The sequence below is a fragment of the Megachile rotundata genome, chromosome 2 (assembly GCF_050947335.1).
Source record: "Megachile rotundata isolate GNS110a chromosome 2, iyMegRotu1, whole genome shotgun sequence".
Lineage (NCBI taxonomy): Eukaryota > Metazoa > Arthropoda > Insecta > Hymenoptera > Megachilidae > Megachile > Megachile rotundata.
This window is the reverse complement of record NC_134984.1, coordinates 18,521,628-18,547,594: the sequence shown is the minus strand read 5'-3', so window position 1 is coordinate 18,547,594 and position 25,967 is coordinate 18,521,628. Positions and strand designations below refer to the sequence as shown.

At 41.5% G+C, this 25,967-nt stretch overlaps 1 protein-coding gene across 3 annotated transcripts in view; it reads right to left on the bottom strand.

Annotated features, from left to right (window-relative positions):
* Positions 1 to 5,452: 5,452 nt before the first annotated feature.
* The window catches only part of fz2 (frizzled 2), a 141,892-nt gene continuing 121,377 nt past the window's right edge, over positions 5,453 to 25,967 (bottom strand). For all 3 annotated transcript variants that reach the window (XM_076529017.1, XM_076529018.1, XM_076529016.1), the window contains exon 3: positions 5,453 to 12,781. In XM_076529017.1, coding sequence (XP_076385132.1) covers positions 10,488 to 12,734 — 2,247 coding nt within the window. In that variant the 5' untranslated portion in view covers positions 12,735 to 12,781 and the 3' untranslated portion in view covers positions 5,453 to 10,487. The remainder of the gene's footprint in view (positions 12,782 to 25,967) is intronic.

Sequence of the window (25,967 nt, the reverse complement as noted above, 5' to 3'; positions counted from 1 at the left end):
CCTTCGGTAAATTCCTTCTGAAACGAGCTCAGGGTGCTTCGTGGTCATCGTTTATGACTACCTTTATTGCCTGTAAAATCGTTTCACTTTCGAAGCTTCTTTCACTTACCCTTTTTCTGAATTTAAGGGAGAAATATGGCGGAAAGGGAGGGTTAAGAAAATTAGTTCTGGATTTGTTCTTCAATGATGAGGAAAATTTATAAATTTGCACCTTGGAAGTTTTGTATTGATCTCTGATATTGTAATAGTCGTAAGAAATTGTGTACTTTGATTTAGAGAGAGAAGGTGACTGTAGGTCGGAAAACGGCAATATAGCGAGAGGGAACTATGGTTGACATTCTATGAACGTTTGAAATATTTTAGAAACCCAATATGCATCTAAATGTATACATTTTCATTTTTATTCATAAACTAAATTTTTATGTACTGTAAATTATTATTAATAGCTGTGTATCATTTATAATAATAATAATTTTTAACAGCAATATTATTTAAAAATTGTATAAAACTTAATATTTATATTTTACAAATTGCATGAAGCTTAAAATTAATATTTTATGAATAACATAGAACTTCATATCTATATCTTAATTACATGCTTTACATTTTATATTTTAAACTTTATATTTAAAAAATTGTATAAAAGTAAAAATTTGAATGCCATGTATTTAATAAAAGTACATATTTGTAATTAAATGAACAGTGTGGTTTGTATAATGGAGTGTTTGATCCAACAGTATATTCACAAGGAAAGAGCAAGTTGAATAGCAAGCAGAACTGTCAGTAAATCATTTCTTGGCCAAGAGACTCGACGAAAAGAAAATTCAATTTACGAACTCGTATCTTAATACTCGGCTCTTGGTAATTTATACGACGATAGATTATCGTCGCAGAAAGCGATTAATCTCCCGTTGAAATGAATGCGAGAAACGATCCCGAGGCTGGGTCGACCCTTGACACGACGATAAGGGATGGTCATGTGGTGACGTTTGTACGCATAAATTGCCTACACGCGCGAATATAATGAGAGGCGAGATAAGCGGACATCGAGCTGCTTTCACCGCTCTATCTTGTTTTCAAGAGAATCTTGCAACGCAACAATTCTCTACTACATCTGAGTATGTTTCTCTTCATCTTTGCACTTTTCCAATCAGGCTTCGTACACTCACTTAAGCACTTATATACTTGATTCTACTTTTAAAAATATTATTTGAAAAATATTTTTACTTGTCAAATAAAAATAGATGGGAAGAATATATAAGGGACGATGAAGAATAAAAATGATGGAAAGAAATAAATGCAAGATGAAGAATATTATGATCTTTTACTTCTATGAAAGAATGTTGCCAATTTCTTATAAATTTCATTCAAAATTCTGAAATTCATTGACGTAGTCTTTTTATTTTATTTCAATATCATGGAATAATGTTAAATAAATTTGAAAATTTTCTTAAGATTCTTAAGATTCCATTTCTTAAATAAAATTACTGACAATAACTAAAGTTTCGTTGAAGTAAAATATTAGACGAGCATTCTAATAAAATTCTGAAATTTCCACCGCCTTGTAGACCATCAAACACCGAACCTACCCTATAAAAGCACGAACAAAAATAATGTACAAGAAAATTTAACCTCACATTATCAGATAAAAAGGTTTTATCTAAAATGATAGTATTTCAGCGTTAAGCCCCGAATATGACTATCTACATTTATAGAAAACGAGCAGCAATGAATTCAAAGAAAAACGAGAAAAGCAAGAGCGTGTTCACGATACGATCTAATGTTAGATCCCAGGCTGTAAGGGATCCTCCGAAAATTCAGAGGTCCTTTCTTCGCCGCATGGAAAACGTTACTCCTTCGGCTCGACAAACAGCGAGGGCGTCTCCGGATCCGTTTCCGCCTCCGTAAATTAGTTTTCTTAGACGCAATTAGTCGTCGTCGATCACGGCTCGCTACCGATCGGTGAAACCTTTCGGCAAATCTACTCGTAAATCGTTCTTGAACGCCTCTTTCTGGGTAAATAATGGTCTTCCACGTCTATTTTCGTTCACCCAGCGTAAGAACATGAGAGTATACTATTTCTCTGCACTTTAAACCCTTTCAATTTTTAGGGAAGACGTAATGGTGACTTTTTGGGAATTATTTTCTTGCAATTGCAAGATTATACATTGCTAAAATTTAGAAAAATTCAGTGCTTTTTAAGATTCTGAAGGTAGAAGGTCAGAAGGTGTCAGGGTCGGAAGGTTACAAGATCGGAAGGTCTCAAGGTTGGAAGGTCACAAGGTCGGAAGGTCTCAAGGTGGGAAGGTCACAAGGTCGGAAGGTCTCAAGTTTGGAAGGTCTCAAGGTTGGAAGGTCTCAAGGTTGGAAGGTCACAAGGTCGGAAGGTCTCAAGGTCGGAAGGTCACAAGGTCGGAAGGTTTCATGGTCGGAAGGTCTCAAGGTTGGAAGGTCAAAAGGTCATAAGGTCTCAAGGTTCCAATGTTCTAAGGTCTCAAACACCTGAGGTCCCAAAATTTTATTATCCCAAAACTTCCTAAGTTCCAAAGTTCGAGAGTCCTAAGATCTCAAGTACCCAGTGTCCCAAAATTCTAAGACCCTAAAATTAAAGAACTCCAAGAGCTCCACATTCAAATATTCTAAAATTCCAAAAGTCCTAAAATCTCACCCTCAAACTTCTAAAATTCCAAAACTCCCAAAATCTCAACCCCAAACTCCTAAAATTCCAAAAGTCCCAATATCTCAACCCCAAACTTTAAAATTCCAAAACACCTAAAATCTCATCCCCAAACTCCTAAAATTCCAAAACTTCCAAAACCTCAACCCCAATCGCAATCTTAAATCATATTTGCAAGCGTGTTAATCGCGCCGTCTCACAAGAACGCGTATAATCGCGTGGGCTAATGAAATCAATTACTCGCGTGTCTAATTAAAGGGATGACAGCCGCAAATGCGTCAGGGACACGCGAATCGTCCGCAATATGGTGGAAACAGTCGTCGCCGCGGAAGGCGCATCGAGTGGCTGCAATTAGGGAAATCAACACAACGCACCGCCAGTTAACTCGGCGAATGAATGACTAACGGAGATCCTTATCTTCCGGCCACCGTAAAACGTCCAGCCGGTTTAATACGCTTTGTTTATGGCGTTGATACTCGAGGTGTAGCGGCGGCCCATAAATCCAACGATTGCGGGGGTGTTTAACCCCCTCCGGTGTTGACTGCGCCGCAGGCAATGAGTCACGTACCAAACGCCGGTTTACTTAGGTTTCGGGTTAAACGGCGATTTTCACCGGACGATTCTGTAGCCCCGTGTAAATACCGGGGTCCAGCGAGACCGACCGTCTGCGTTTGCATTCATTTCTGCCGCCTGGGGGTTCAAGAGATTTCGCGCAACAACCCTTATCGTGCTGAAACATTTTGGCCAACTTTATTTGAGTTCTTCGTGGCGGATAAATGTTTTTGTACATAGGAAAATGACCGAGGTTTACAATGATGTGTGGATTCATGTGTGGAGACTAAATTTGAATCCATGTAAATTTTAAATTATGAAAATTTTTTTAGGATTTGTACTAGGAATTTGTTCATTTATCTCAGGTAAAGGTAGTTGTTTAAATACCTATTTTTAATTTTATACTATTTATTATTAGGCTATTATTAATTTTAGTGGTTGAAATTATGAGGTGACTCTCTTATGTTATATTTTATCTTGCACGTTAGAAGTAGTGGACATGGTGTGTATTTACATATTCTTTCAAAGATTAAACATCAGGTTACAATGTTAACTTTTTATGACTCCTCCATTTTAGCATTTTACTATTTTATCAGTTTGTCATTTTATCATTACACCATTTTACAATTTCACCATTTTATGATTCCACCATTTTAGCATTTTACTATTTTATCAGTTTGTCATTTTATCATTACACCATTTTACAATTTCACCATTTTATGATTCCACCATTTTAGCATTTTACTATTTTATCAGTTTGCCATTTTATCATTACACCATTTTACAATTTTACCATTTTATGATTCCACCATTTTAGCATTTTACTATTTTATCAGTTTGTCATTTTATCATTACACCATTTTACAATTTCACCATTTTATGATTCCACCATTTTAGCATTTTACTATTTTATCATTTTGTCACGTTATCATTACACCATTTTACAATTTCACCATTTTGTCCATTTTATTATTAATAAATATGATAAAACATCAAGTAAACAATGTATAAAATTAACAACACAATAAAAGACTATCTAAAATCTAAAGTTTCCAGCAGCTGTCATTCAGCTAGCAGACAACGTGTTAAAGGAGAATGTAATTTTCTTGACATCTGGCATACCGAACATGTTAAAAGGGAATTTATATCGTGTAATGAGGTTTCGTGGATGTTTCACATCGAAAGGGTGAAGTTTTCGGGTGTTAAGCCATTTACGGTCGGGGTATTCTTAGCCACGCACTTCGCCATAGCAACGAGCGGCTTAGGTTTACGCTTTATGATTGCGTTTCGTCGAAACGAGATTTAGGGATGTTTCTTTTCGCCTGTTGTAAAATATTATAGCTTTGTTTGGGTGTCTGTGTTTTCGGAGATGTAAAACTCGGGGAGTTCATATTTCAGAATTTACTGGGGGTCATTTTTTGTAGACATAATCTGGGTATAAGAGGGAACTAGTGAATAGAATTAGGGACTAAATGTGAGATAGAATAAAAAATCTAAGGTGGAATAAAATTAAATAAAAAGACGAGAGGAACAACTCTTAAATCTTGTAAAAAATATACAATGCAATTCTAACATAATATAATTCTTATCTAAAAATTGACATTGTAACAGCCACCGTTACAAGAAATATCAAACGATATTAAGAATGTAAACACATCGAGCTGTAACTCAAGCATACGGCGCCATTTCGTTTGGTTAGTTTGTTCAATTTCCAGACAGAAGAATGTAGCCACTTGTTCGAAGCTCTTACAGAAGGGTCTTTTTGTTTTATATAAACTGAAGTGTTCGTCTTGAGGACTCTTGTTTATATTCACCGGCGATCTAACGGCGGAAGTATTTACTTAAGATACTTCGGACTTTAAACAATTATGATTCGAGTATTTTCTCCAGAGGAAGAGTAAGCATTTTCTGCAATTTTAAACACTCGAAAGTTGTGTCCACAAATATACTGTCTCAAGATTTTCTGGGACTTTCAAAAGCATTTTAAATATATCTTGCCTCATAATTTATTTATCTCTTTTTGACTGATCTTCCATAATTATTACTTGGAGAGACTGTTTTTGTTTATAATAAATTATTTAATAACTTACCGTTACGTCATGTAATGTTTTAAATTGCCATGTACAGAAATAACAAGAATCTTTATTTCTAACAAGAGTCTCTAGAATACAAGAAAATACTATTGCAAGGATCGAGGAAAGGCAAGCAATAAACGCAAGGAACTTAAATAATAATAAAGTATATTAAAAATCGTATACAATTTTGATTTCAGTATATGCATATATGTATAACGATATGGTCGTCGGATACTCGATTAACTACTATGGCAACGTAAAGTTGTACAAAGATGGCGGCGAGCATTAAAGTCGGACCCAGAAAGAATCTATGGGTGTTTCCAGAGGAGAATGAAACATAAAAGCCAATAAACGAGGAAAACGCACAAAAGAAAAATAGAGGGAGACTATTTTGGAACTTTATTTCGATTGAGGTGTTATCACTATTGACGTTACTGGTGCTTTTATTTCAGCAATTTACTTTCCCTCGCGTTACATAGGGATTATATTTCCACGTGTCGAATTTCAACGTTAGGGCGCGGTAAATTCCTGTGCGGCAGATTCGTGCGCGTTAAATTCCTATGCGGTAGATTCGTGCGCGTTAAATTCCCACGCGATAGATTCCTACACGTTAAATTCCCTTGCGATAGATTCTTACACGTTAAATTCCCTTGCGATGGATTCTTACGCGTTAGATAATTACGCTTTAACTCTCTACGCATTAAATTTCCAAGCGTTATATTTCTACGCGTTAGAATCCGATGCGTTAAATTCCCACGCGATAGATTCTTATGCGTTAAATTTCCACGCGTTAGATAATCACGCTTTAACTCTCTACGCATTAAATTTCCAAGCGTTATATTTCTACGCGTTAGAATCCGATGCGTTAAATTCCCACGCGATAGATTCCTACACGTTAAATTTCCACGCGTTAGATAATCACGCTTTAACTCTCTACGCATTAAATTTCCAAGCGTTATATTTCTACGCGTTAGAATTTGACGCGTTAAATTCCCACGCGATAGATTCCTACACGTTAAATTTCCACGCATTAGATAATCAAGCGTAAACTCTCTACGCATTAAATTTCCAAGCGTAATATTTCTACGCGTTAGAATTCGATGCGTTAAATTCCCACGCGATAGATTTCTACATGTTAAATTTCCACGCGTTAGATAATCACGCGATAGATTCCTACACGTTAAATTTCCACGCGTTAACTCTCTACGCATTCAATTTCCAAGCGTTATATTTCTACGCGTTAGAATCCGACGCGTTAAATTCCCACGTATCAGATTTCCACGCATTAACTTCCTACGCGTCAAATTTCAACACATAAGATTTCCACCCGTCAAATTTCCACAAGTTAGAATCTAACGCATTAAGTTTTCCACGCATTAGGTCACCGTGCGTTAAGTTCCCACGCGTTAAATACCTACGCGCTACATTTCCACGTTAGATCGCCGTGCGTTAAATTCTCACGGGTCAGATTTTTACAAGTAACAGTTCCATGCGATAGCTACGCGTTACACTTCCACGTGTTAGATTCCCACCCATGAAATTTCTACGTGCTAATTTCCCACGCGTTGAATTCTCCCGCGATAAATCCCCACTGTACCTCCACTACTAATGATATACAGATCATACTGAAATTAAGCGCCAGTCACGTCAATATCTAAGTCACCAAAGCTCTCTACCGGAAAAAGAAACAGAAAGAAAACCATACCCCGTTTGATCGTCGTGGATAAAATTCCGGGACACACTCGTTACACACATTATCTTCAATTTTATTGACAATCATCGTGACAAAAAGTGGATTACAAATACGTCGTTATAAACTCCCTCTCGTTTCTCTATCGTCGCGTTCGTTCGCGTAACTCCCTATCAATCTTTGTCGACGGTGTTCGCCGTCGACGTAACATCTTCCCGCCATTTAATTCGCCGTTCCTTCGCTAATCATCATCGCTCTCGTCCACGAACGCGACATTGTTCGTTTCCGCTCGTAACAGCTTGGCGTGATATGTGACACTAAAAGGTTTCTTTACTCTCACTACTTTACAACATTACACGTGTACGTTTCGTTTGGCAGGGGTGACCGTCCGAGATGCGATACGGGTCGTGTTTCTTTTCCGTTTTATTTTCTTTTTCATTTTTTCTTTCGTTTTAAGTTGCTTGAGGCAGTTATCGTTTTTCAGTCCTTTTGTTCCATTCCTTCTTTCTTCCCCGCGTTCTCATCACCTGCTCTCGCGAGACATCTCGCGGAACGATCGCGTGAGCCGTCGAAATTTCAACGACCGGGAAAAAAACGGCGAAAGAAAAATGGAGGCCGCCGGTTAAGGGACGAACGGCAGCGAAAGGGTGTACGGTCTCGTTTGCCGTACATTTCGAGCCAAGGAATCCTGGTTTCGCACGCGACCCGATTCACGTGATGTCCCGGGAGTCGACGAGATAAGAAACGTTACAGGGAATTGCTTTTTTATCCTTCCCGGTTTTCTTCCCGTCAGCGATTATAAAAATTGTGAGATATCGACATCGCGTCGGAGAAGCGAGCGCGTCCTCGCCTCGAGGTCCCGCGCACGCTTCCACGAACATATATATATTTATTTATTTATATATATATATTTATATTTATACGTATCTGTAATATATTTATATATATATTTACGTGCTTAACGATCTGCTCGCTTATGTGTCGGATTTACTGCCGTGTCTCTAGACCACGTGGCATACACGCGTGAAAATACGGTGGTGGGTGGAGTCGGGAGCAACTGGTCTACCTTTTCCCTTATTGCACTTTTACATTTTTAATTTACGAGCACTTGCAATTTGGTAATCTTGAAATTTTACAAACTTGAAATTTGCGAGACTTGAAACTTTAGGAACTTGAAATTATAAATTGATATATAACTTGAATATAAAATTGAACACAGAAGATTTGGTACCTTGGGAATATGCAAATATGAAGATTTCAAAGTTCAAAAAGTAGGCAACTGGAAATTAAAAAATCGAGAGATACAGATCTAAAAATTTAACAACTTGGAACTCGAGAACCTCAGATAAATAAAACCACAAATTTCAAAATTCAGTCTTTCAAAAATTAAAAAATTGAGAAGTCAATACCCTCCACGTACCCTCCTCTATTTTCCCACCGTTGTCCCCAACTCCGTTGCCCACCACCCTTCCCTTTACCTACGATTTACTCGGAGTACAGAATCCTTTACCGTTTTTCTACCACGTGTGTGTATGCATACTGTATCTGATGTGAGTGTAAGGATGGTATGCACGTGTGCGTAGATGTATGAGTCCCTTGTAGGGAAAATCATACGAAGTACAAAAAACAGGTGTCGTTTGGAATCGTGTTGCTTCTCTGTACCTTTTTTTCTTTTTTTTTTCTTATTTTTTTCATTTTTCCCTGCTACGTTCGAGACGCGTACGTACGAGTAAATATATATATAAAACGGTGAAGGGTGGTTGGGGGCTTCTCGTTCGGCGGTAAAAAATGGTGTACGACACGTAAAATTTACGTGGCTCGTTTAACTTGTATGTGTACATAACGTATGTATATTTATATCACGCTCTTTCCGGACGCGAAATACGCTTCGATCGACGCGTTCCTTCGTCCGTGGCAAGACTAGCGGCACTTTCTTTTTCGCCGGTTCGTTTTAACCCGCCGGCTACCAGATGCATCGAATTCTTATTCAAAACTTTTACATTATAGAGTTCAGCAATTTTCGGCAATATAGAGGGACTTTATTGTGTACACGTCTCGCGGACGTCATACTCGTCCGAGACTGCTGGAAATAGAATTTCACCTGTCAACCGCCGGGTTAATATCCATTCGACCCAGAGAGTTCCATCGATTTCTCGGGTTACGTAACCAATTGAGTCTGTCGCTCGTGAATGTCCGTTGCGATCCTCCTCGAAAGACTAAAGCTCCACGGACAGAAAAGATTCGGATAGAAATGGAACAAGGAACGCGCGTTCGTCGCGATCGCGTTTGCAATCTGTACACCTTCGAGCATCTCGTGCGTCGATCGATTATCGATCGTTTTTGATGACCGTTTTCCTTATCCAGTTTATTTACAGCGCTTTTACCTAACATCTAAGAATGATATTTACAGTTACCTCGCTTAGTTTAATCCGCCTCTCAGCATTCTTCATTGCTAAAACGTATGCGCTATACAAGAGTTTGCTCGTCGTACCTTTTTCGCACGATCGATGGCGGTGAACCTGTATTCGGTACGAGTATGTACTTTCATTGTCCGTGAACCATGTCGAGATGATCGGTCGACCGTTTCGTCGTAAATGCACGCTCTCGGCTCCTATCGACCTTTCGACTAGTGACTAAAATATCAAAATTACAAAAAACGCGCGTCTGGAATGCCGGGCCACCGCCGTAGCCGCGTACGATATCTAGAAAAACCGTGTTTTACACCTATATTCAGTTTAATGGCTAGATTAGATAAATAGACGAGACGATACACGTTAGACGGACATGCGGACTGTACGAGCTCCGCTACGGTATTAATATAAGTAAGAAAAAAGTACAGATAGATACGAATAAAAATTGACCAGTCACTCGTTCCGCATTCGTTCGAATCATTCGTTCGTTGACACTCGTTCGATCCGCACGCGAACATCACAATCTCCCTAACCGGATGGTCCCGAGCGCCATTTTCTGACCGTCGCCCCTCGGCGTTCCGAGAGTTCCGCAGCGTCGATACACGACGACTAAAAACGGCGAAGATGGCGACTCGAGACCCACGGAAAAGACACGTACGGGCTAATACGTATATCGGGTAATCGAGAAGCACCGTCGCGAATCATCGACGGAGGTACCGAGAACCGCGTGGTCGTTCCCCGGGCTCCTCTTCAGCGTCGCAACAGGGACAAGGTCGTGTTCGAAAATCGACTTACACCTCGGTGGCTTGGGTGTAGGAGGGCGCGAGTCCGTGCGCGGGCGTGAGTGGGCCCGTGGTCGACGCCAGCGACCTCCTCGAGTATATGGTGGCCGCCGAGTGCGGCGTATGTGGCGCCGTATGGGGCGCCGTGTGCGGCGTGTGCCTGCGCGAGGCCGAGGCGAAGGGCTAAATGGGCCCGTAGTTACTAAGGGCGGAAGGCCTCTCCTGTTGCACCGACTGTGGTTGTTGTTGCTGCTGGTCGCAGCCGGCGGTGTTCATGTCGCCTCCCGCCGACTGGTGACGTCATACGTGCGACAGAGGGGGTTGTTTGAGGACGTGATGATGAAGATGATGCTGGGAGGCGCTCGCTACGCTGCCCGGTGGTAGCAGCGCGCTCCCCGGGCCCGGTGCCGGAGGATACGGCACTCCGACACGTCCTACGACGCCCTTGATACTGGTACTGCCGATACCCCCGCTGACGCCTGTCACGCCTGCTACCATACCGCCTCCACCGCCTCCGTGACCTCCTCCTGCGCTCCCGCCTCCGAACAAGCGCCTCCACAGACGTTTCCACGAGTCGACGGTTTTGCCGCTCCAGATCCAAACGCCGGACGTGATGCCTACCGCGAGCGCCATGAAGTACTTGAGCATTAGGACGGAGTAGAGAGGCCTGGTCCGAGGACCGCACGGGCAGGCCAACGAGCCGAGCCACTCGTCTCTTAGGGCCGTCTCGTACATGTGACATGCCAATACTACTCCGGCCGGCAGCGTGTACAGAACGCTGAACACGCCGATGCGAATCATCAGCTTCTCCAGTTTGTCCGCTTTGGCTCCGGGTTGACGCTTGATCACCGATCGAATCCGGAACAGACTCACGAATCCCGCCAACAGGAAACTCGTCCCCAGCAGAAGGTACACGAACAGCGGGACCAGGATGAACGAACGTACTCCCTCCGGTGCTACCGTGCAGACTCCGGCTACCGGGTCCCCGGCCACTCCCCCGGCTACGTAGGCCGACACTGTCTGTATCGTGGGCGCCAGCCAGGCTGCCAGGTGGAAGTACTGGGAGTATGACGCGATGGCTTCGTTGCCCCACTTCAGTCCAGCCGCCAGGAACCAGGTGAACGCGAGGATCACCCACCAGACCGACGACGCCATCCCGAAGAAGTAGATCATGAGGAAGACGGTTACGCAGGCGCCGGGACCCTGCGCTCCGGACTTCAACGCTGGACCGTCGCAGGCGATTTCCTCGTGGCCGAACACGCTCCTCGACAGGTAGCCGATCGAGACGACGAAGTAACAGGCCGAGAGGAAGACTATCGGTCTCTCAGGATACTTGAAGCGCTGGGTGTCGATCAGGAACGTGGTGACGGTCACGAGCGTGCTTGCGGCGCACAGGCCGCTCCACAGAGCCAGCCACACGGCTGCGAAACCTCGCTCTTCGGGGGTGAGAAACGCCCCGTGACACGGGAGCGCGCAATTCGGTACTCCGGCAATGTCCTGAATGATGTTCCGAGCGATGCTTATCGGTGGCGCCGGAATGCCCCCACTTACGGCCATGCCTGCCAGTCCAGCCCCGCTGCCGATGTTGCCGGTGCTGCTGCCGCTTATCGGGCCCGGAATTACCGTGCCCCCCGCCCCCAGGGGTACGAGGGGTGCCCTGCACCGGCACGTGCAATCCCTCGCCCTTTCCCCCGGGGGATGCTGGCAGTTTTTTTGATTCTTGCCTGGCTTGCACCGCGGTGGTTGCGTCTTCTTCGATGGCCTCGTCGGACGCGGTGGCGCTGCGGCCGGTAAGGGCACGCTGCTCGCGGCGCCCCCGTTTCCGGACCCGTAACCGGTCGTCGTGGTGCGATTGTCCTGTTCCATGCACAGATTTTCCAGGTCACCGTGGGCGGGTAATCTCTCGCAGGCCATTCTCTCCGGCCAGGAGAATCCGTATTGTTGCATCAGCGGCGCGCAACCGGCCCGCGCTCTCTCGCACACGCTTCTGCATGCTGGAAGCGGTTTCGTGTACTCCGGCAAGCATATCGGTATGTACATCGAGCACAGGAAGAACTTGAGGTCGGACGAGCATTTGATTTCGACCAACGGCCAGAATTGGTTCACCTCCATGCCAGCCTCTTCCTGGGTATCGTGATTCAATTCGTTCGGCATCGCTGTCAGGTTATATCCGATCCCGCGACACATCGGAATAGTGATCTCCTCGCATCTGCCGTTTCCATTAGCCGCTCCACCGCTTAGAGACGAGTGTCCACCGCTGCTGCCGGCGACGCTGCTGCTGCTGCTGCCGCCACCCCCGACCACGCTGTTGCCAGACCCTACTATGCTGCCGGAACCTGTGCCGCTGCTAGACACGACGCCCACCATGGACGAAGAGGAGGCGGACGAAGAGGACGACGAAGAACCGCTCGATACCGAGCCCACGTTACTCACTGGACTGATTGCTGATTCTAATCGAGCGTTCGGTAACGCTGCGAGCAGCAGCAGCGGTAATAGGGACGCCATCGTTCGGCTTGGAAGCAGCTTCGTCCGTCGAACGAGTCCCATCGTAGAGCTTGCTTCGCTTACTCCTGCGTGGATCGCATCACTCCGGCCTGCAACAATAGAACCCAAATTTTTATTACAATTTCTTATCCTTCTATTACCAAACAGATTTTTATTTTTTTTTTTTATTGTTAGTGTTTGTAAGAATCATTCTGTAGGTCTTTCAAAGTCTCTTTTACGATTGGAAAAACGTGGCAAACTTCGTATGAGTTTATTAAAGATACTGAATTTTGGGGTCAGAAGATTTTTGTGTGTTTTTAAGTTTGAAGCAAAAAAAACGTCGTGTGTAGTGCAAAGTGCACATGTTACAACGTGTGCATACAGATCGAAATGGAAGTCTAAATCGAGTGTTGGCGTTTTCGAGTAACGTTGCCAAAAGGACTCGTTAATTTCCTTTCCCCGCGAATTACATTCTCGTTGATGCACGTTTTAGCGTGTCTCTCACACTTTGCTGGCCAAATGGGTCAACAGAAATCGACCCATGAGCCGTAACCGCGTCGATTTCTCGGAAAATACGATTCTCCGAAGACTAAACTGGGGCATACCGATAAGCCTTTGACTCCGTTTGATAAAACGATCGCGTGAAATTCCATCAGAAAACTCGTACAAAACATCCACGCGTCCCACCCTAAAACCACCAAAAGCGTCCGACAAAAAAGACCAAAATCTCCCCTTGTCATCTATCTCGCCACATCATCGTCCTCTTCTCCCCCTAAATATAGTTATTTCTCCGTACGCTGGAACAAAAACGTGTCCAATCTCGGACGGCCCTTACGGTGGTCCTAATTAAGCCCAACGAGACGTTTCTCGCCGGAAAAAAGACAACGACCAGTCGAACTAGCATTATATAACGGGAACCGTTCCGAACGATCTAACCAGCCGTATATTTGCATAACTACCCGCCGACCGAATCTCGATTCGCTCGTTCGATCGTTAAGGGACCGCCGAAAGGTTGTCTGCGACCTTAACGAACAAAGGGCGCGGGAGTCGGTCGGCTGGTGCATAAATCAACGCGTTCAAAGAGGTTAGATCCTCCTCTGGAGATCTCGGAACACCGCGGGATACTCGTCTCGTGTTCGAAGGGTTACAGTGCCGAATTCAAGGTTTTCGGAACCCGGTGCATTTGGAGGAGTTCGGAGATTTGGATGGTTTGTTATTTGGGGTTTTGGAAATTGGGGGATTTGGAAGTTGGGGAGGTTGGGAATTAGGGGATTTGGAATTCGGGGAATTTGGAAATCGGGGGATTGGGAATTCGGGGGATTTGGGAATTGGGGGATTTGGAATTGGGAGGATTTGGAATTCGGGGGATTTGGAATTCGGGAGATTTGGAAATTGGGGAATGTGGAATTCGGGGAATTTGGAATTCGGGAGATTTGGAATTGGGGAATGTGGAATTCGGGGAATTTGGAATTCGGGAGATTTGGAATTCGGGAGATTTGGAATTCGGGGGATTTGGAATTCGGGGAATTTGGAATTCGGGGGATTTGGAAATTGGGGAATGTGGAATTCGGGGAATTTGGAATTCGGGAGATTTGGAATTGGGGGATTTGGAATTCGAGGGATTTGGAATTCGGGGGATTTGGAAATTGGGGAATGTGGAATTCGGGGAATTTGGAATTCGGGAGATTTGGAATTGGGGGATTTGGAATTCGGGGAATTTGGAATTCGGGGGATTTGGAAATTGGGGAATGTGGAATTCGGGGAATTTGGAATTCGGGGGATTTGGAATTCGGGGAATTTGGAATTCGGGGGATTTGGAATTCGGGGAATTTGGAATTCGGGAGATTTGGAATTGGGGGATTTGGAATTCGGGGGATTTGGAATTCGGGGGATTTGGAATTCGGGGGATTTGGAAATTGGGGAATGTGGAATTCGGGGAATTTGGAATTCGGGAGATTTGGAATTGGGGAATGTGGAATTCGGGGGATTTGGAAATTGGGGAATGTGGAATTCGGGGAATTTGGAATTCGGGAGATATGGAATTCGGGGGATTTGGAAATTGGGGAATGTGGAATTCGGGAGATTTGGAATTGGGGGATTTGGAAATTAAAGAATATGGAATTCGGGAGATTTGGAATTCGGGGGATTTGGAAATTGAAGAAATTGGAAATTAGGGGACTTGTAAATTGGGTGCTTCAGAAATAGGAAAAATTGCAAATTGTCATACTTGAAAATTACAGTATTTGAAATTCGTAGGTTATGAAATGCTAACCAAACCACGAATCCACCTTTCAGAGACATCTGACCTAAAAAAAGTAAAGTTTGACAGCGATTTGAATCCTTCCTCACGTCCGTTTTCCTGATCCTTTCCTCGCACGCGTCAATCTCCGTTCGCGAAGCCACACACGTAGTAGCCGGCTCGTTCCCGTGCCACGGTTCCTCGGCTCTTTATAAATAGCCGGCGAGCGCGTGTCGGGCTGCTAGCAGTTAACAAACGGTAAAACTAACACCGCCTCCTACAATAACATTTCGCTCCGGTCACGTGTTTTCCGCGGGTCCCGACTATTATAAGATCCACGACTGTCGGCCCCGTGTCTTCTTCTTGCTTCTTGTATTCGTTCGTCAAGTCGGCTACCTCCGTTGCACGATGACAGATCACCGAAGATGGTTACTGCCCGTGGCGCACAAGATGTCTGCTGGAACGGCGCAGTAACGAGAGGACCACTTTAACGCTAGATTTACACGACCCTTCAAAATGATGGATCTTGAATTTATTTTCAATTATGGTAATTAGGAAGATTCTGTCGAATAACATTCCACGTGAGGAATCGTGTGAGCAAGTTATTCATTTTATATTTTTATACATTTTTGTAATTTTTAATGTTTTGTACATTTTTGTAGTTTTCGATGGAATTGGAAAATGGGCAAAGATATCGATCGAGAAATTCGAGACTTAGGGGCGTACAAAGGGGGTGTCGGCACGGAAGAAAAATTGTGGACCCATTAGTAGAAGGTGCACGTTCGCAGACACTCGTAAATCCAAGGGGTGTCCGTATAGGGACCGATCGCATGAGTCACCTGTTTCCAAATATCGGGGTGCGACAGGGTGGAACGTGCTTGACGAATCCTGACCGCTTTGAACATTCGAACGTCACGAACTGTCTGGTCAGCTCACCTTTTCTCATTGACTAATTATGTATCATGTTAATTAAATTCGTGTGACAAACTTAATCTTGACGAACAAGTTACTGAACTAGTAAAATGTTCCAATTTTACTTGAGGTATATTTTATTATCAAATACAATGAAGTGCAATGAAGTACAATGAAATAATTCGTTAATTCATTTAATTAAGCATAATTAACAGTGGGATACAGTAAAGTACAAAATAAAATGAATCACAATAAAATATAATACAAAATACATAATAATACGAAATGCAGTGAAAAAAGATAAATAATCAAATGCAATGAAAAGAGCAATAAAGTAAGAAGCACTTTTAAAAAGAAAGTGAAATGAAAATAAAATAGAAGAAAGACATGGTGATACATTTAATATTAATTGATTAATGGTAAGGATCGTTACGATCAGATAACGGGTGTCGAACCATATAAGTACCACAGGTTTCTCCATCGTGGAATCAATTAGGATTAGAATGAACAAGCTGTTGACCATCGGAAATAAAATAATGAGAATTTAGCATGTTAATGTCTTTCTCTTGTAATAGTAGCAGCATCCTACACGCAGAAACCCACACGGTCGTCCATATTAAACAAGTAGAATCTCATGAAATGATCTATGGCGATTGGTATTCCTGCTACAGTATACTGTTCGAGCTTGAGCCCGTTACTCCATATCGAGACACACTCGTCGTGCAAATTAACTGGAACTAATATGACAGGCGCGAGTTGCACTCGCGATGAGAATTATATGCGCATTTCAATGCAACGTAACAGCGAAACGTTGCATTAAAGCGAAACTAGTTCCATTCATCAAACGTCTATGTAATCTTCTCATTACTGCGAACATTATGTCCTTCGTCGAACCCTTTTCAAGCGCTTTAAATAAGAGTAGTTTGTTTCGAGTACTTATTTGTGATACATAGTATGATTCGTAGAAGCTTATCATTTTTGTTTTGATAGAGCTTTTTAAATAAAATGCTTTTTAGCAGTTTTGGTAATTTTATGGAATTAGATTCTCAACATCCCTAGATTCCCAAACCCCTAAATTTCCAAATTCCTCAAATTTTAAATCCCTAAATTTCCAAAATCCTCAAATTCTAAATCCCAAATCTCCCAAATCCCAAAATCTCCAAATCCCTCAGCTCTCAAATCTCCAAATCCCCAAATCCCTCAACTCTCAAATCCCAAATCTCCCAAATTCCCAAAATCCCCAAATCCCCAAATCCCTCAGCACTCAAATTTCCAAATCCCCAAACCCCCAACTTTCAAATCCCAAATCTCCCAAATCTCCCAAAATCCCCAAATCCCTCAACTCTCAAATCCCAAACCTTCCAAATTCCCAAAATCCCCAAATCCCTCAGCACTCAAATCTCCAAATCCCCAAACCCCCAACTTTCAAATCCCAAATCTCCCAAATTCCCAAAATCCCCAAATCCCTCAACTCTCAAATCCCAAACCTCCCAAATTCCCAAATTCCCAAAATCCCTCAGCACTCAAATCTCCAAATCCCTAAATCCCAAATCTTCCAAATCCCAAATCTTCCAAATCCCAAATCTTCCAAATCCCAAATCTTCCAAATCCCAAATCTCCCAAATCCTTCAACTCTCAAATCCCAAACCTCCCAAATTCCCAAAATCCCCAAATCCCTCAGCACTCAAATCTCCAAATTCCTAAATCCCCCAACTCTCAAATCCCAAATCTCCCAAATCCCAAATCTTCCAAATCCCAAATCCCAAATCTCCCAAATTTCCAAAACCCCCAAATCCCCCAGCTCTCAAATCTCCAAATCCCCAAATCCCTCAGCTCTCAAATTCCTGAATTGTCAAATATCCAAGCGGGGTGGAAGAAAACAGAGAAGATGCTTCGACGGTTCGGCCGGAATAATAATCGTGTTCCATGTGGTCGGTGGATCGAGGCTGCATCGCGTTTTCGAGCGTGATAATTTCTCGATCGTGGGCCCGCGTCAATAAGCGGCGCACGTTGTTGTACGGCGACTAACGATCGATCGGCTGGATCGCGCGTGACCGTGTTCCGGTATAAGGCACGTGAGATTCGTTTGGCCGGATGAATTACGATGACTCGGCCACGTGGCGATTAATAATCGAAAAGGTGTGCGAGTTCCTTCTTCTTTCGCGTACCAGAATGCAAGCGTGCGTGAAACCTTGTTTAAGACGTCGTTCCTGCGCCGTGGGAGGCTTCGGAAACCGCTCTCTCTCTTTTGATTCGCTACGGTTACAGTGGGCGCTCGATATATTGCCGATTTATGGATTTCGATATTGCGATATCGTGTATTAGTGATTTGACAATTTGTGCAGTTGGGAATTTAGAGATTTGGGAATCTAGGGATTTTCGGAATCTAGGGATTCAGGATTTCAGGAATTTGGAAATTTAGGGATTTGGGAATCTACGGATTTTGAGAATCTAGGGATTTTGGGAATCTAGCGATTTAGGATTTGAGGAATTTGGAAATTTAAGAATTTGGGATTTGAGGAATTTGGAAATTTAGGGATTTGGAAATCTATTGATTTAGGATTTGAGGAATTTGGAAATTTAAGAATTTGGGATTTGAGGAATTTAGAAATTTAGGGATTTGGGAATCTAGGGATTTAGGATTTGAGGAATTTGAAAATTTAAGAATTTGGGATTTGAGGAATTTGGAAATTTAGGGATTTGGGAGATTTGGGAATTGGGAGATTTGAGAACTTGGAAACACTGGAATTTGAAAGTTTTCCCATTTGAAGCTTTAAAAATGTAAAATGTCAAACATTTGAAAACTTGAAAATCTAAAAACATCAGAACTCGTACATTTGAAAATTGAAAAACGCAAAAATTGTAAAGTTGATACAAACGTCCCCAGTTAACAAGGATTCACGTTGAACAACACGGTGAATCGTTTCAAAGCAATGAATCAGTTTGAAAGACCTCGCCCCTGCTCAGAATATGTGGCTCTGGGTTCTGTTGTTTGGCTTATGATTTACTCTTCTCGCATGTAAATCCTCAGCTTCTCTTTTCTTCGTTCTTCCTCGTCTACCTACGCAAAGTGTGACTGTCTTTCAGACACAGAAAGTGTCTTCGAGAAAACGTATTCTTTTGCTTTGTGTCGCTTTCTGGACTGATAGCTCGAGGTTCTAATGTGAGTTATGTTACGCAGGGATTTTTATTAAGCACTTCAAGCTTTACTCATACCTTATTTAGTTATGGAAGAACATTTACAATTACGTACACACTTGGTTTATTTTTTGTAAAAATATTGGGCTTTTCAAAGTAGATATTTTTATTAAAACAGACACATGATAGAAATATTTAGAAGGTTTGAATATTGGTCCTGTAATTAGTATTTGAACATTAATTGGAAGTTACAGTCTTTAGTGAGATTTCTAATTTAGCTACGGTCTAGTCGAAGAAGGTAAAAGTGATAGTAAAGTAATTGCCGGTTTGAGAAATGAGCAGTTTTATTAAAATGATAAATCATTTCCGTTGATCATCTGTTTTAATAGAGCACGTGTAACAGTACAGGTGAGTCTGTGAGATGTACCAGTTTTATGTAATAACATACCAGTTTTATGTATTTGAAGTATTTCTAATAATTTCACTTACGTCATCATAACTCTTCTTCATATTAATGTATAAGTATACAAAGTTACATATGTGTACAAGTATCATATGTATCACATATGTACAAGTATCACGTATGTACAAGAATCATATGTGTACAGGTATCACATGTGTACAGATATCACATGTGCACAAGTATCATATGTGTACAGGTACCACATGTGCACAAGTATCATATGTATACAGGTATCACATGTGTACAGATATCACATGTGCAGATGTATCATATATGTACAGGTATCATATGTGCATAAGTAACACATGTGCACAAGTATCATATGTGCATAAGTAACACATGTGCACAAGTATCATATGTGCACAAGTATCACATGTGTACAGGTATCATATGTGCACAAGTATCACATGTGTACAAGTATCATATGTGTACAGGTATCACATGTGTACGAGTATCACGTATGTACATTTTCTAATAAACCTATACAGATTATATCTACATACATAAAACATTTTTAAAAAACTTAATCAACAACTTAAAACTACGACATTCTCTCATATTCTAAGAATCGTGCATCCACGAACATAACCACGATACCACTGATGAATATCAAAATTGTTCAGAAGTCCGTAAAGAATTCACGCAAATAGATAAAACTTAAAGGAGAACTCTCGCGTGAAGTTATGTGCTATTAAGCATTTTATCGCATCTCATGGGTGTAACCTCAAACTTCGTCGTCGGATCGGAATTAAACACATAAATAACCGTATATGGCACATAAATAACGCATAAATAAAACGAACTGTTATGGTAAAAGAGTTATAACCTGTCAGCAATAAATGTAGAAAGAGGAAAAACACAGGGAAGGAAAGTTGGCGTAAACATCCGAGTCGTTGAAACGTCGCATAAACGCGATTGGATCATAAAATGTTAAGAGGATAAGTTCTAAAAGAAAGTTAGGGAAGAAAGATTTTTATCTACGACTAACTTCTTGCCCCAATATTTACGGAATTTGTGGATTTGTGAATTTGAGGATTTGGGAATTTTTTTGTATCAAGAATGTATATTATTTTTCTAAACCAAAAGTTTGCCTTCGAAAGTTATGAAATTTATGAAATTGCAAGGGAAAAAAACTGAGAAATAAATGTGCTGTGATTGAAATATTGTAGTTGAAAGTACATTATTTTGTGCAATTATTCGCAATTTGTTAGAATGCTTTTCTTTGGAGAAATTTTGTCACAAATGAAACGTTACGTGACGCTGAATATGAGTTTCTGCTCTTGATGCATGCTACCTGTTTCCGTTGGAACAATGCAGATGGAGATGAGAGTAACGCCAACAATTTCGTATGGAAATCGTGGAAACCTTCGACGATTATCTACGGAGAAACAATGTGTTTTGTTGATGAACACTTTTAGACCTGTAAATCATTATGTATACGCAGTGGCGTAAGCAGATGTGTTTGGCGAGATGGACCAGGTTGGGAGATCTGATTCGTGTGTAGGAAAATGTGGATTTGGGGTTTTGAGAATTTGTGGATTTGAGAATTTGAGAATTTGGGGATTTGAGGATTTGAGAATTTGGGGATTTGGGAAGTTGGGGAGTTGAGTATTTGGGGATTTGAGTACTTGGGGTTTGAGAATTTGGGGACTGGAGAATTTGGGGATTTGAGAAATTGGGGTTTGAGGATTTCGGATGCTTCAGATTTGGGGACTTTAGAATTTGGGATTTTGAGAAATTGGGGTTTGAGGATTTGGATGCTTCAGATTTGGGGACTTTAGAATTTGGGATTTTGAGAAATTGGGGTTTGAGGATTTGGATGCTTCAGATTTGGGGACTTTAGAATTTGGGGATTTGAGTACTTGGGGTTTGAGAATTTGGGGACTGGAGAATTTGGGGATTTGAGAAATTGGGGTTTGAGGATTTGGATGCTTCAGATTTGGGGACTTTAGAATTTGGGATTTTGAGAAATTGGGGTTTGAGGATTTGGATGCTTCAGATTTGGGGACTTTAGAATTTGGGGATTTGAGTACTTGGGGTTTGAGAATTTGGAGACTGGAGAATTTGGGGATTTGAGGATTTGGATGCTTCAGATTTGGGGACTTTAGAATTTGGGGATTTGAGAAATTGGGGTTTACGAATTTGGCAACTTGAGAATTTGGAAATTTGAGAAATTGGAATTTGAGAATTTAGATGCTTCAGATGTGGGAATTTGAGAAATTGGGGTTTGAGGAATTGGACAATTTGAGAATTTGGGGATTTGAGAAATTGGGGTTTGAGGAATTGGACAACTTGAGAATTTGTGGACTTGGGAAATTGTAGTTTGAGGGTTTGGATGCTTCAGATTTGGGGATTTGAGAAATTGGAATTTGAGGAATTAGAATTTGGGAATTGGACAACTTGAGAATTTGGTAATTTGAAAAATTGGAGCTTGAGGATTTGAATGCTTCAGATTTGGGGACTTGGGAAATTGGGATTTGAGGAATTGGTGTTCAAAAGTTGGGCAACCTGAACATTTGTAGGTTTGAGAAGTTGGAGTTTGAAGATTTGGATGCTTCAGATTTGTGGATTTTAAAATTTAGAGATTTGAAAATCTAATAATTTGTGAACTTGCATATTTAAAAATTTGAAGTATGATAATTAAAGAATTTAGAAATTCCGAACTTGAAGAACACAGACAAGCTCTTGAAGTTCTCATCAAGACCTCAACAAGAATATTGCAATTTAATTTGAAAATTTGCAACCTTGAAAAGAACAGAAATAAAATAGTCTAAACCTCTAAAATTATTATACAATTTTCTTATGCAATATAGAGAGTTAGAAATTATTTTCGAACCATTCAAGGTCTACCACGGCCCCAAAGCAGTTACGCCAATGAACACGCGTAGACTAAGGTGGATCACGTTATCCTTGATACTTCATTAGCATCTTGTTCTGAATAAAACAAACTACAACGCTAATAAATCAAATCAGACATCGTTACGACCGGAATTCTTCGCGCACCAGCCATATTCCCAATATTCAATATCATTTATCTGCATATTAAATATTCGGGTTAGTTATCGTCGGAATTCTTCAATCATATTAATATTGCATCATGACATAATTATATAACCGATATGCATTATCAGTGTTTGATGGAATTAATATCTCTCTATAGAAATTCCGTTATGAATATTAATTTTGTACGGTACCTTCTTACTAGACTCATAATCCTTGTTAATTATGCGCGACAATGTAATTATAGTATCGATATTCTGTATCAGTTTATAATGCATTCTATCGTAATTTAATTGTATTAAAATTTCGGTATTGATTTTTGGGTTTTGAAGCCGAATTTGCTTTCGATTTTTCCTCACCTAACCGTTTGTTATATCGAGTGACGTGTTATTTTGACAGGGTAGATATTTCGCTGCGTCACGATGCGTTGAAATGCCTTGTAAGATGACGATTGTTATTTTAGATTGCTTTGCACTCTTATTCGACGTTTCTCAGAGTTCTTATCGAAACACTTACTTTTTTCAGGTACGTACACTTAGACTTTACAATAAGTATCTTTATATTTAACAACACCCAAAACTATGCGAATCAAAGCTGACTCTATATTAAATTAACTAAATGTATATTAACATGAACTACATATATTCAGCTGCCTGAAGAATTGTGCACAAACAAAAAATATCAAACCTAAAAAAAATCTAAAAAATTTCAGTAACGTTTGAAAAAGAGAACAGTAAAAATGTATCCAAAATGTATAAAAATGTATAACAAAATTCAGAAAAGAACATAGAAAAATAAAGTAAACGAATGTCAACTACGGTCACTAACGATGTAGCCAGTAAAAAGGTTAAACTCGTAAGCTCCAACATCATTCCACAAGCAATAAATAAACAAATAAATGAATAAGCATAATCATGCTCCACGGGTATGAGCAGTGAATCCCCGTGCATTTATGAATTCACGTTCGCGGGGTTAGCTCGTTACATCGCCGAGTTTTCTCGGCTAGCTCATTGGAACGAGGAGCAGCTCGGTGATCACGGCCAATTTGTCGACGCCAGGTGATCATAACTCACGGAGTGAACGAGCACATCTTCGTGGGGCGAAACATCGCGCGTAAACTCGCTAGGCATAAAAGTCGAAGCGTTCGAGCGAAACTGTGACCGAACACGCGTAGAGATTTGAAATCTGTTCGGTCAAAGGTAAAAGGCGGTTCAGCCTGGAGGCGACGAACGGGAGAAGCGAGAAAGAAGAAAACGGACGGGTCCGAAAAGATGCATAAATCAAAGCGGTCGCGGAGATTTATGGCGAGGTATGGATAAGGTACGCGCGAGCGTCGCCTGCTCGCTCGTTAGTTGGCAAAAGTGACGGGCCACGGTGTCAGGTTTTATATCAAATCGTGCACGTCACGGGCATATTAATCACGGATCCACCAAGGGGACAACGAATTCGCTTGCCACCACTCGTCTCGTCGGTCGGGTTCGTTTATCTCCGGTTGCGGGTTCGCCTCTCGGCCGAGCGGAATGTTAATAAACGAGGCTGCGACCGGCGTATCAGCTCGCGAGCGTTCGAGCTGAAACAAACTTGTTAATCCATTCGCGACGCTGTCCGATTCGAGGCAACTCCCTTGCGCGACTCTAATGGACCTTCGACGAGTTATCGCGACGCGTCGCGCGATTATCGACCATGAAACCGGGACCCTAACGTGCTAACCGAGGAAATTGAAAAGCTCCTGTATCGCTGATTCCACGCTACTTTTCTTCCTCTCTTTCGACGGGTTGGATGCTTTCGATATTTATCGTCGGTTATTATCTTCCTTTTATTAGAAGGCTGACGGTGCGATCGATCGCGATATGGACGGGTAGCGATATAACTGACGGTAATATAATATGTAATGATAGGAACGCGCTATGATAAGAATTCATCGAAATATATCGTATTGTAATAGAGACGTGTGTTGATATAATACATGGCTATATAACAAGCGGCAACATAACGTAAGGTGATAGGAATGAGTGGGATAAGAATTTATAGTGATACAATATATGCTAACAAGGACGTGCGGCGATATAATGCGTGACAATATAAGGTGCGGCAATATAACGCGTGGTAATATAAGGCGCGGTAATATAACGTATAGTGATAGGAATGAGTAAAGATAGGACTCATAGTGGTACAATATGTGATAACAAGGGTATGCGGCGATATAACGCGTGGCAGTATAACACGCGGTGATATAACGTATAGTGATATGAATGAGTTAGAATAGCAACCCATGACGATATAATATATAATAACAAGGACGTGCGGCGATATAACGCGTGACCATATAAGGTGCGGCAATATAACGCGTGGCAATATAAGGCGCGGCAATATAAGGTATAGTGATAGGGATGAGTAAAGATAGGACTCATAGTGGTACAATATGTGATAACAAGGGTATGCGGCGATATAACGCGTGGCAGTATAACGCGCGGTGATATAACGTATAGTGATACGAATAAGTTAGAATAGCAACCCATGACGATATAATATATAATAACAAGGACGTGTGGCGATATAACCCGTGGCTATATAACGCGCGGCGATATAACGTATAGTGATAGGAATGAGTTAGAATAGGAATTCATGGCGACATAATATGTAATAATAAGGACGTGCGGCGATATAACGCGTAGCAATATAACGTGCGGCTATATAACGTGTGGCAATATAACACGCGGCGATAGACCGTATAGTGATAAGAATGAGTTGGAATAGGAATTCATGGCGATATAATATGTAATAACAAGGACGTGTGGCGATATAACGCGTGGCAATATAACGTACAGTGATAGGAATGAGTTAGAATAGGAACTCATGGCGATATAATATGTAATAATAAGGACGTGCGGCGATATAACGCGTGGCAATATACTGCGCGGCTATATAACGCGTGGCAATATAACGCGCGGCGATATAACGTATAATAGAATACGAGTTGCGATACAAACTCATGGACACAATAATCGAATTGCAATATAACGCGAGGTAGTAGAATTACGTAACAGTAAGAACCTACGGCGATACAACGAGCGGCAATAAAACGCGAAGTAACATAACTTGCGATAAAAATTAATATGCGTTCGAAATTCAGTAAAAATGGCAATATAAAAAGATTACGCTGTATCGAAGTTTGACAAATTGCCACAAGTTTAGCATACATGATCGAGGTTACTCGTGAACTGTACATACGCAGATATCTCCGAGGCAAATATTTAAAATTCCAACATAACATGTCTGATGGACAGTTGAGGAAAAAATGAAAATCATTTGTACCTTTCACGAGGAGGTTCATTTCATATGTATTAAAAGAAAAAATATACGGAAACAAAATTGACCGAGCACACGAAATGATGGATAACTGTAATCCGTTCATATTTAAAGATTTATGGGCCGTTCAAGTGGTACCAATCACTGGCCTGACGATGATTGAACATCGCGTACTTGATTAACCCTTTCACTATTGAATGTGACTATAATCGCCTAAAGCGGATTTCCATATAAC